This window comes from Protobothrops mucrosquamatus, unplaced genomic scaffold, assembly GCF_001527695.2.
Source record: "Protobothrops mucrosquamatus isolate PMUCROS unplaced genomic scaffold, P.Mucros_1.0 scaffold65, whole genome shotgun sequence".
Lineage (NCBI taxonomy): Eukaryota > Metazoa > Chordata > Lepidosauria > Squamata > Viperidae > Protobothrops > Protobothrops mucrosquamatus.
In genome coordinates, this window is record NW_015386443.1 from 607,177 (window position 1) to 619,530 (window position 12,354).

Below are 12,354 nucleotides of genomic sequence, written 5' to 3' on the forward strand. Positions count from 1 at the left end.
TGAATGTGTGAAATTGGATTTTATATCTTGAGGAAATAACAATCAGAATACATTTGTTTTATTGATTTAAATGGGATGGAGTTAGACATAAATCTAGCTGGCCTCAGCCTGGTTTTAGTTTTGCCAGCAGTTGACTAAAAAGTAGTTGCTTTTAACTACATGTTATAAACTAGGAAGCAAAATGTTTGCTTAAATGTTTCCTATAAAAGGAAAGATAAATTTATATACAATTTGAAAAAAAAGGCATCAGGCTAGAAAACAGGAAACCATGAGTTCAAGTCCTGCCTTAGCCATGAAAGCCAGCTAGGTGACCTTCGGCCAATCACTGTCTCTCAGCCCAATCCACTTCATATGTATATCCTCAGATGTGTAATATGAACAAATGAAAAATTTCTGGGCCAGGAGAGGGAAACTTTTCCTAATGGACTTGTATATAATGAAGTTTGATCTAATGCAAAGTAACAGAGCATTGCACATTAAATAAAAAGATCAAGTGCAGGGCACTGAAAACTACCATACATTCTTTTCAGAAACTTTTTTATGACAAGCATGTCTAAGAAAAGCTAAAACATTTAACAGGAAAAAATGCCATTAATGCTCACATCATGTATTCAGTTTTCAAAAGGATTTAATAAATTATGATGATTTGTTTATTTCATTGTATAAACTATAAATATATCATAGAGCCCTCATAATTTAAAATAATTTACAGGCTGAGGTAGGGGGTGGGGAGAAAGTGAGTATTGGAGCAATCAATGGTCTATCCAAAGTTCTCATTTTTTCTACTGATTACACACACACAGGCAGCGTCAATCCGAATGAAGCGCCAGGATGCCTGTTTGCCTTCCATGGTTAATGCCTTGACAAATGTGTGTGTTGTGGTGCAATATGAATTCCAATGCCTGGAATCAATGCCCCTGCACCCAGTTGGTACTGGGTTTGGATTTCTGCACTTGGTCTCAAAAAAGTACTGCTTGTAGACATTGTTATTAAGGTTTACATCCACCATCACAGTCACCAGATTGCCTCTGATGTCCGTTGCTGTGGTTTTGTTGGCAACCCAGACATTGACACTGTCACACACAGAATATTCCCCTCGGTTATGCACAGGATGATCTTCACGTTTGGCCCGGATATTCCTATTAAGAGAGTTTGCATTGTCCACACTTTGCTCATCTCTTGACAATGGTGGGGGCTGAGTGCTGAACAGAACACGAGGCGACTGGAACCGCCTCTTCTGAAAAAGCTTTGGATCCACAATGATGTTTGCTGCTGACCCAAATTCTTGATCCTCTGCCTTTTTAGGAGCAGGATAGTGGTGATCTGTGTTTCGAGATGTTTTCAGAGCCTCATGAGTTTTAGCACAGCTGGTGTCAGAAAGGTCAGATGTTGCAGGGGACCCCAGAGGGACATTATCTTCAGATTTTGGTGCTGCCCATATGCCAATCAGAAATGCTATAATCAGAGTGTAGCACAGCATGGACATTACGCTATGCACCTAGGAGAGATCAGACCAAGAATGTTACTGTGAGCAAAGACAACATGGAAAAACATGCATTCCAAGATGAGTGGAGAGATGTGCTGATGCAGCAATGCCAGGGAAAATGTACAGTTAAGACATTTCACCATCTTACGAGAGGCCCATCCATGTGGATAGCAGATGCTGTTTTTTCTTTCCCACTGCGGAAAGGATCATTCAAATAGCAAGCCTGCTTAATAAAATGGGGATGCTAGGAGTTAATACGCCACCCAGAGTTGCTTTATCAGTGAGATGGGTGGCATATAAACAAACAAATAAACAAAATAATACCAGGGTTACTGTTAATTCCTGAAGTACTAGAATATAACTTATTTCAAGCAGTTTCTGTGTTTATTAATATGGAGAACAGATACTGACAAGAATCTCTATAGGCTAAATTGGAAATTCTACAGAAAAAAATATGTAAAAAAGAAAAGTAGCTCAAATATACTCTATATTTGCATCTAGATTTCCATGAGCCACATGTTCACAAAAAGAATCAGAAAGGACAGCACAAAGATATTGCTAAATTAGACATAAGTAACTAAATAGGCTGTGGAAGAATAGTTTCTTCTAAGCTGAGCTTACTTCAATTTCTCAAAAGCTTCTCGATACCAAGGTGTAAAATGCTACATTTGCTACTGGAATAAAAGCTATTATGCAAGTCCTGACCTGATATTAGTTATAGAATTGTCAGTTTCCCCAGAGTACAATGAACCATGGGACAAATCCAACACCCAGTTAAATCTGCTTAGATTCATTGACTTTAACGGATTTAATCTCGTGTTGGATTGTGGCCATAGTTTAAACTGAGTAAAAGTTCTGAAACCAGATTCTCTTTCTCTTGCACTGAGTAGACAAAAGCCTAAAACCTCTTAGAGAAGAATGATTCAGACTTTGTTGTTTATCTTTAGTTCTGCCATCCATTCTGAAATCCTTCAAGACAAAGGCCAGTCATTATTGCCGTAACTCTTTGACAAACCATAGATCCTCTTGTTTCCTGCAGTTATACTTTGCTAAAGCCAATAATCTGTATCAAATTCAAAGTTCTTTTTTGCTAGAATTCTTCAGATAATTTATACTTTGAGGCATACCCACAGATAATTTATACCTTTAGTAGTAGATTTAATAGATAATCAATACTCTTAATCTGAGGATACTCATCAATCACTCAGAGTGGTTGCTAAGGTAGCAGATTGTATGCCAAGTATTTGCTAAAATCACAAGAAAGGAAAATTCCAAGAGGCAATGTAACTAAGTTTTGAGGTATAGTATTTCAGCTTGCAAAAATACAGCCAGCCAGAAGATGGCAGCAGCAGGTTTGAGTTTTATTTTGTAACGGCCATCTAATGTTTATTTTGATTTATGCAGCCTATATACCGTATCCCTATCCATCTTCACCATTCTGACTGCATTACAAAAGCTGGAGACAAACAGAGCTAGATGATTGTGCTGCAAGAGGAAATTACCTCTAAACCAAATGTGTTATAGTACAGCTCAGAGAGGCACCAGAAGCTTTAATTTCTCTGATTCACTTGGAGCACTGAGGTCATGGCAACAATTCAGAACATGTCAAATGAGTTTCTTGATGTCAACAGATATGCTAATTAAAAAAGTTTGTGCAACAAAATTTAAAGACAATATAGGCACACCCTGAAATAGATCTACATCAGATTTGTTTACTGTAAGTCACTTGAGATTCATCACTCTACTAAAAAGGAAAAAGTGATTAGGTATGTGAATAAATGCTATTTGTATTTCTAACAGTGTAGAAGAAGGGGACGTTATGTTAACATAGCAACATTTAAAGATGAATTTTTGAGATTTTAGACATTAACATCTTAATCAGAACTTTTGTTTAGAATTAGATTAGCAAGAAATTTAAAAAGAAATAATTAACAGCAAGGTGATAATGGAAAATATTGTCATTTACCTTTATATTTTCAAGCAGGGCTAGGTTCTGTAAAATACAAAATACGAGCTTTAAAAAAAGAAGATTGGATAATTTGTTCAGAATCTGGAAAATAGTTTAGCTTCTCAGAAAGTAATATTATAAATATTCACAAAGTCCATTGTGTGCAGCTATATGCTCAAGCAAAAGTGCAAGCTTACTCAAAGAAGATTTTTACAGTAGCTGAAACAGTAGTGCTTCTGATGCATTAATAGGTAGAAAATATAGTGTGGCAGATGTAAAGATCAACTGGTTCAGCAACCATTAAAATAATAACTAGCAAATTATCTCTGCAGATGAGCGACCCTGGTTGTTCTAAGATATTTTGTTGTCCGCCACAGTACAGCAGTTTGCATCAACTTCAAAAAAGTTCTTAATCCCCAAGAAAGATCCAAGATCGTTTATTTCACTCAATCTCTCCCCAATTTCCCCCCACTATTTTTACATAGTATAACCCAGTGATGGCGAACCTTTTAGAGACGGAGTGCCCAAACTACAACCCCAAACCCACTTATTTATCGCAAAGTGCCAGGGCTGCAGCAGCATTGTGGTGTCCTCAGGGGGGGCATGGGGGCGTGGCCCACTGGGTAGTGTAGCTGCAGTGGTCACGGCAGACCTGGTGAGCGTGGCTGGGGTCAGGGTGGTGGGGCCAGTCCCTCGCCATCTCTGGGGCATCCCCGGGGGGCCAATGCCGCTTGCTCGCTCACTTCCTGCCCTGTCACTTCCAAATGCCGCGTGCCCAGAGAGGGCTCTGAGTGCCGCCTCTGACACGCATGCCATAGGTTCGCCACCACTGGTATAACCCAAATCAGACTCAGTATTAAAATACACTATTAAAAATAATTACTAGTTTGGTAGTAATGCATTTATCTATGCTGAGAATTCAGGGGCACAGATATAATTTATGAATCAGCCTGCCAAACTCTTTTAACATTCTTAGATTTGCTATCAACTTCTAAAAAAACCCAGTTTCTATTAGAGAAATTTTTACAAAGTAAAAACCATAAGAGAAAATAACAAAGAATGGTAAAAAGTGATATATATACAGTATATATATATAAAAAGAAAAAGGAAGAAAAGGACAAGAAAGATTGTAAAGAAGTAGTTTCCAGACTTCTTGTCAGAGGTTACAGATCATTTTTATTGTGTCGTCTCGTTCTAAGGTTACTTCATAATTTCCTTCTTTTTATAAGATACCCTTTCTAATCTTCAAACCTGTAAATCACAAGTTCATTTTTCTCTTTTTTCAACAAAAAGTCCATAGGGGTTTCCGGTCACTAATAATTATTGATCATTCTCTAATCAAACAGGTTAAATTTGCAATTGCTGCTAATTCTGTCATCTTCACCAACCATCTCTCCGTTCAGACTTGCAGCACTAGCCATATATAAAAATAATCTTTATTGGCTCTTTTCTAACTGGCTATCCATTAACCCCAGCAAGAAAAGTTACGGTTTTAATAGAATGTTCTTGTTTTTTAAAATTCTTTGTATTACTTTATGTATTTCAACCCAAAATTTCTGGGTTTTTGTTTTTACAAGTCCAGCAGGCTGTCCACATCTCCAACATAAATTTGAAGTATCTTCATACATTCTAGACAATTTTTCTGGATTCTTATACCAATAGTACATCATTTAATGAAAAATTTCTTTTAGTTTATAAAATAAATTTTAATCTAATCACATATTTTCTGACTATTTCATCAGTATATTTTGTCTAAAGTTCTCAGCCCATTTTATCATATACTCTTTCACTTATTCTTTCATTTCAAATTTTAATAAACATGTGCATTTTAGCAATTATATGTTCATCATTTGTACATAGTCAGCTTCAAATTTTGTCTCCTGCTGCTCAATTTCAAATGTCCTTAAAAATATTTTTCTTAACTGTATATATGAAACCACTGAAAACTAAATCCCTCTGCAGCCAATTCTTTTTTGATTTCATCTTATACTTTCCATGTTCCTTTTCTAACAACTCTTGATAAGCTAACCCTTTTTCTTTATGTATTGTTTTTTTTACTATAGAATCTTCTATTGCTAAAATCCATAAATATATTTTTGACCAAAGGCTGGGTTTATATCTATTCCATATTGTCAGTATGGCACTTCTAATATATATAATGACTATTAAAGTCTACATTAATCTTAATTTTATTGTACCATAGAAAACTATAAATATTAGATCATGCCCTTCTAATTTTAAAATCCTTACTCCTCAGAAAAATCCGCTCTCATCCAGATTAAGCATCAGGTTGCAACTATCAATCAAATATTAAAATTATTTAATGATATACATATCTATATGTTAATCAAATGACTCTTTTGTATTAATTATAATTAAATAATATAAATGGAGCCCTCATAATACAAACCTACCAGTATAATTGATATGTTTTGATTATTTTGAGCAGACAAAAGAAGACAATAGTTATTTCATATAGATAAATCTAGAGGAAATCAAACTGTGTTTTAAAAAGAACCATTAGCACTTTGCAACTCAAATGATATGCTAAGAAAAGATTAAATACAAAACAAAACAAAACTTTCCATACTGCTAAAGGCAATGTACCAAAAATGTAACATATTCTTTTGCTAGTAGCGTTGTGTCAAATAACTGACTGGGATTTCGGGGGTATAACACACTTCTTAGTCTACGGTAAAACTAATGGCTCTAGAGTTCTGTAATAGTGATTTATTAAAAGAAAAGAATTTGAATTTTTATAGATTCAGAAGTCTTCAATCAATTATGGCTTTATGTTTGCTTTTTCAAAAGTAACACTGAATCCACAGGAGCTTATTTAAAAAAACAAAGGAACATGTCAAGCGTCAGTTTTTAAGATTAGTTATTAACTCCCAGGAAGCTTTTTTAAAAGTATAAAAAATCATATACATGCCTCCAAACTAAAGGTAGTTAAAGTTAATTAAAGGAGGCAATATTCAAGCAATAATTATGCCACAAGTAGAAATTAGAAAATGTTCACAAAGTGTGCTACAGGAGAGTCTTGTGAAAGTCTTTGGTGGAATCTGCTACATAAAGGAATTAAACATTTCAAAAACATCCAAAGAACAATTTTTGTCACTATTTATTAACTTGCATGTATCCCCTGTTCCTCAAAGAGGTCAAGATGGTGTATGGGACAGAAATAATAATTGAATTTAAGTCACCTGCTGAATTCCATATCAAGTGGGAACTTCAGCCAGAATCTTTCTGGTCTCATATCATCATTTTAATCAAGATTCTCCAAAAGTAAGACATTGGTGTTGGAGACAAGCAAGCTTAAAATGCAGCAGTTTTGAAATATATAATCGAACTACACTCTCTACTTTTTCAAGAGAGAAAGTAGTCATAGTGCTGTTTCTTAGCTACAATCCCTACTTTGTCAGGAACTAATAAAAAATGCCTAGTTTGGGGGAGCAATCCAGAAATTTGCTGGATTGCTCAGCTTCCTTCTTACCACTGATCTCAACTGATACCTCTGAAGCAGTCAAGGATATCCTCAGGTTCTCTCTTCATCTCTAAGACTGGAAAGCAAGAGGCAAGCCCTTTCTAAAGGGAGGAAAAATAGGTACCTCCTCTGTCAAAAAACTGTGGGAAGGAACAGAGATTTGCAAAGCTCAGAGTATCTGTCAGGTGCTGAGAAATGGCCTCCCATCTTGACCTGCAAGAGGAGAATGATCAACCCATGCCCCTATAGACGACTATGTTACATTGGTCAGAATCTACAACCTGTTTTCAAGAAGCAGCCTGCATCATTCAGTTTCACACATATTATAGAATTTAAAGTAGTGAACTACACCAGATATGTCTGTAGGACACACAACCACTTACAAACACACACACACACACACACACACACACACACACACACACACACACACACACACACCCCTTGTACATTTCAAACAAAAAAGCAAACATTTGCATCTATTCACAGTCCTCATTAATGTCAAAGGTTTTCCTAAATAAATTCAAATTGGATGACTTGGATGTTCTCCTTAGACAAGGATTAAGTATAGATCCTTTATGGTTCCCTCTGTCTTGTGCTTTTCTGGTCACTTTGGGAGTCACCTTATTATTATAGTCTATGGGTATAACATGGTGATTAGCTGTGGGTCTGGGGCTGGCACAGTGCATCGAATAGATTCTATACTGGGCCCTCTAATAACAAAGATTACTATTAAAAGCCCAGACTGCAAATATTTTATTAGCTAATGCATTTTCTATGATCCTTTCCCCTTTTCTAATTCCTTATACTTCACTTTTCTATGTATCCCATGTCTTCTTGCTTTCCATCATTGATTTTCTTCTTTTTCCTTTTCCCTCTATTGTCCCATGAGCTTCTTTGTGCCCATTTCCTCCTGTTTTGACTTCTTGAGTCCACTGAAATAGGCTCTCCTTACCAGTCCACACAGCTTTTTAAATCTCAGCAAGAGATGCTCTAGCCGACAGAAAACCAAATAATTATCTGATCTGCTTTCTTGTCTGTAAACACTACTGATAATAACAATATTTATTTTCTTTAGATTTAGGCTCCTTGTACCATTTGAACATTTTTAAATATGCTGTTTGAGAACAGATGATGGTGTTGGGGGTGTTAGTTTAACACCCCCAACAATCACCACCAAATCTTCCAAACTTTTTCTAAATTTCTAATTCTTATTCTCTACCTAACACTAGCTTCAGAAAATAAAGACTGGACTTCCGGTGGTGACAGGCTGCACCGCATGGCGGCTTTTTTTAGCCGCCCGTCCGGGAGCATGTCAAAGCCTGAAGAGACAGCGTTCCTCAGCTGTCTCTCGGCTCGGAACCTCGTCCCTCAGGCGAAGAGGGGGGGTGAGTTTGTCCAGATAGGGCTAGAGCTTCCTTTCGCCCCGGTTTTGTTTTAATCCGGGGTGGAAGATGTTAGCTCGCCCAGAGTCTGGACGTTCTCCGCGCCCCGAGACGCCTTCGCTCCTTTCTATTAGGAGCGAAGCCAGATGCATCTCCCACCTCTGCGACTGAAGGTATTTGGATTTAAAATTATAAGCAGACAGAACTAAGCAGGAGTTTGGCAACATAATGGATTTTTCGTGACTTTGACTCTGAAAATTATTAACATCTTTTTTTATTTTTGATGATTTAAAGTGAGAGAAAATGGCCGCGGATCTGCCGTTTCTCTGGATTACTTTTGCTTTTCACTTTTACTCTCGTCTGGTTATCAACAGGATAGAGATACATTGTTGCTTCTCCGGTTCTGGAAAGTTTTAACCGCAATGAATTTATGATGCCTACTGATTGGTGACATTAATATTGTTACTCTTTTTGATGATACTTAAAGAAATTTGAAGAATGGTTTTAAAATGGCTCCGGAACTGAGGGGAAAAAAAAGTGAGAAAGTAATTTTTTGTTTTTTCTTTTTGGTTGCTGCCTGGGATTTACTGAAAATGCTTTTATCTTTGACTATAAATGATGTACAAGATGCTGTGATGCAAGTAGTCAAGCAATATAGTGTGGAAATTAAAGATCTCTGGATTAAGAGATTGGAAGAAATGGTGGCATTTATCCTCCAGAGGTTTATAGTTCCAGAGATTGAAGAAGATGTTATGAAAATACTTCAGAATGATATGCAAAATCGTGGAGATTTGGAAATTGATAAGTTTGAGAAGCTGGGAAAGGAAGTGGTAATAGACTTGGTTATGGTTCTGGTGTACTTCCCTGGTGAAATTTTGGGGAAAAAGCGTTTATATGGAATTAATCTATGGGTCCTGCATCGGAGAAAACCAGCTGAAGATGTTGCTGCTTGGGTTTTTGGAAAAAGCTTACAGGCATACTACTTGCAAAAACTTCGGACACGTTACAAAATATAAAAGGCAGAAGGCGTAAAAGGCTGAAGGCTTATTGATTTTGACTGATTTTGTATCAATGATGTGAAAAAGAATGAAAAATTGGGAAGAAATGTAAGATGGAGAGTTGGGAATAAGGAATGCTTTTGAAGCTTATGTTTTTAAACTTTTGGATTAGTAAAATGTTTGTTGGAATTTAAGATGATTAAGGATATATATAAATATAATTGTACTATTTTAAAGGATTTAAATAAGAAAAATAAGACATTAGATGATTAATGTCATATATGTATGCAATTATATTATTTTAAAGAATTTAAAATTTGCATTTATTGGGATTAAGGCGTAAAAGGCTGAAGGTTTATTGATTTTGACTGATTTTGTATTAATGATGTGAAAAAGAATGAAAAATTGGGAAGAAATGTAAGATGGAGAGTTGGGAATAAGGAATGTTTTTGAAGCTTATGTTTTTAAACTTTTGGATTAGTAAAATGTTTGTTGGAATTTAAGATGATTAAGGATATATATAAACATAATTGTATTATTTTAAAGGATCTAAATAAGAAAAATAAGATATTAGATGATTAATGTCATATATGTATGCAATTATATTATTTTAAAGAATTTAAAATTTGTATTTACTGGGATTAAGATATTTGAATGATTATAAGAGAAATGGTAGAGTTTAATTTTTAGATGTTTGGATTTGGGGAAGATGGATAATTATGTTTTGAGTTTTGGAGTTAAAATAGAGTATAATTTTTGTTTTTTTGTTTTTTTTATTATTTGAGTTAAAGTTTTTTTTTTCTAACTGATTGCTTTATGAGGTGTTGAATCCTGTATTAGTTCTGGGAAGTCGGGGAGGGGAGGGGTTTAAGGGGAAATTATAAATTGATGTAGTCAATAATTATAGGTATATAATGGAATTGTATTAATAAGAGGATATTCCCGGCTGGTTCCCCAAACTGCACTCGATGTGGTGGTTAGAAGGCGGAAGGGATGTAGAAGTGGTAGGAGGAAGGAGGAGAGGTTGTGGGGCTAGGGGGAGGAAAGAGAGGGAAAGTGGATAAAGGTGGAGGCAAGGCAGGGACTGCCGGGAGTATCCGGAAATATTTTGAGTAAGATTCTTTTTATTTTGTTGGTGTTTGTAGATGCATCATTTGTATTTGTTGTTTAATCAAAAATAATAAAAATTTTATGGAAAAAAAAAAGAAAATAAAGACTGCATGTTTTGTTCTTTCTTTGCTCTGATCTCTGCATTAACACATTCCATAACTGGGAGGAGAGAGGGAAACTAAGCCATGATTCCCAAATGTCTTGGTCTATTCCAGAAGAGTTCAATGATTGAGAGCAATCTTCATAACAAAAGGTATTTGGCCATTCTGCATGGGCCTTTGAAAGGATTCCAACACTCCTACTAGTTCTATTGAACCCTGTCCAAATGTAAATTTTATTATCAGGAATTACAGAGTTGGAAGGGAACCCAAAAGGATTCTTAGCCAATCCCAATCCCTTAACAATATATTTCATTATACTGTAATCTATGTTCTGGAGTACAGCCTTTGTTAATTTTTTTTTGTTCCACACATATGCCAAAATTCATGTGTTCTCATCTTTCCACATGCAAAATGTACTGGATTATATTTGTGTAGGACTATCTTATTAAACAACATTTCTGCCATAAAATCTACCACTGTAAGCATTGTTAAACACAAGGCTACTAGCATTGGCTCATGCCAAAAACAATTGAATAGGATTTCCAACTATTGCTATACTAAGAAAACACAAGTTTCTATTTCAACCCACAATTTGTTTTCACAAGGAAAAGAAACCCAATTCAGCAGTATCTTTAATATTCTTTTTTGATATATTTTCCAGATACTGTAACAATGAGAGGTCCAATAAATGAAGCTCTATCAAGCAAATTAAGTTAAGTACAGTATCTGTCAGTATTTCAGTATTTTTTATTATCTATCCAGTCTACAAGGATTAACATTTTACTATATGCCAAAATGAAAACTTTATTTGCAAGTTGTCAATCCAGATCTAAATTGTTTTTGCTTTTCCTATTTGAACTATTTGAAACCTATTCATTTTAATCATTTTAATAGTAAGCAGCCAAATCTATGCACCTTCTCATGTAGGATACTATTGATGCCCAAACTAGGTTTTTCAGTGGAATTGGGGGTGGGGGGTGGGAACAACCTTCTATTTAAGAACAATACAATTAAAACCAAAAATCACATTATAAATTATGACCAATGATTATTACATTACACAAACATCTAATGCTAATATCCAAACCAATATAAACATTTAACATTTCTAATATTCATATGAGTGTTTTAGAAACTTTAAACATAACTTATAATATTATACATTATAAACATTATAACAGAATGCCAATTCCCATTCATGGGAAAAGTAGATAACTTTTTTTATCATGGTGGGATCTAGTGTCTTTGATGAAGTGACTGGTAGTTTAAAAATATGTTTATTATTTATTGGTGATCTGATTAAAACATCTTCTCACATATGCCAAGCAGTGTACCAGCTCTTTAGAACTTTGTCTGATACATATCAAGATTTGAAATCTTCAAAATATTCTGTAAACCTATGCAATTTTTACTGAAAAATTACTTAGAAGTAGTCAGTCATATGCTAACATAACAATGAGTCAAATACCATTAACTTCTGCAAAACATTAGCAGGATTACATACAGTATGTCAGTTAGAGGTTGCATCTGATGTCTTGCAGTGGTTGTATCTATTTAAAACAAATGTTTACCCTAAAAAAATCTATGACACAAATGTGTTTCTTAATGAACTAAAATTGGATAACTCATATTCTTGATCTTTGCAAACGAATTCTTAGGAAAACTGAGAAGGTTTTGATGCAGAGTAGATAATCTAAAATGAACAATTTATATTTCTGAAATGCAGAATTTTGTCTTAGTGAAATACCTCCTGCAGTTATAATCAGAAAATTCAAGACAAATCACCAATATAAATTTATTACAAAGGAATTGCTTAATATAATTACCTATATAGTAGTATTA

At 35.0% G+C, this 12,354-nt stretch overlaps 1 protein-coding gene across 1 annotated transcript; it reads right to left on the bottom strand.

Annotated features, from left to right (window-relative positions):
* Window positions 1–610: 610 nt before the first annotated feature.
* NGF (nerve growth factor) lies at window positions 611–3,628 on the bottom strand. The gene is made up of 2 exons (XM_015812063.1): window positions 3,453–3,628; window positions 611–1,498 (listed from the first exon to the last, which is right to left on the bottom strand). Exon 2 carries the CDS (start codon window positions 1,484–1,486, stop codon window positions 761–763), a length of 726 nt encoding a protein of 241 aa, XP_015667549.1. The 5' UTR covers window positions 1,487–1,498; window positions 3,453–3,628; the 3' UTR covers window positions 611–760.
* Window positions 3,629–12,354: the final 8,726 nt, after the last annotated feature.

Bases quoted from the DNA above. Each gene is read 5' to 3' on its own strand.
- NGF (XM_015812063.1), bottom strand. From the start codon at position 1,486: ATGTCCATGCTGTGCTACACTCTGATTATAGCATTTCTGATTGGCATA.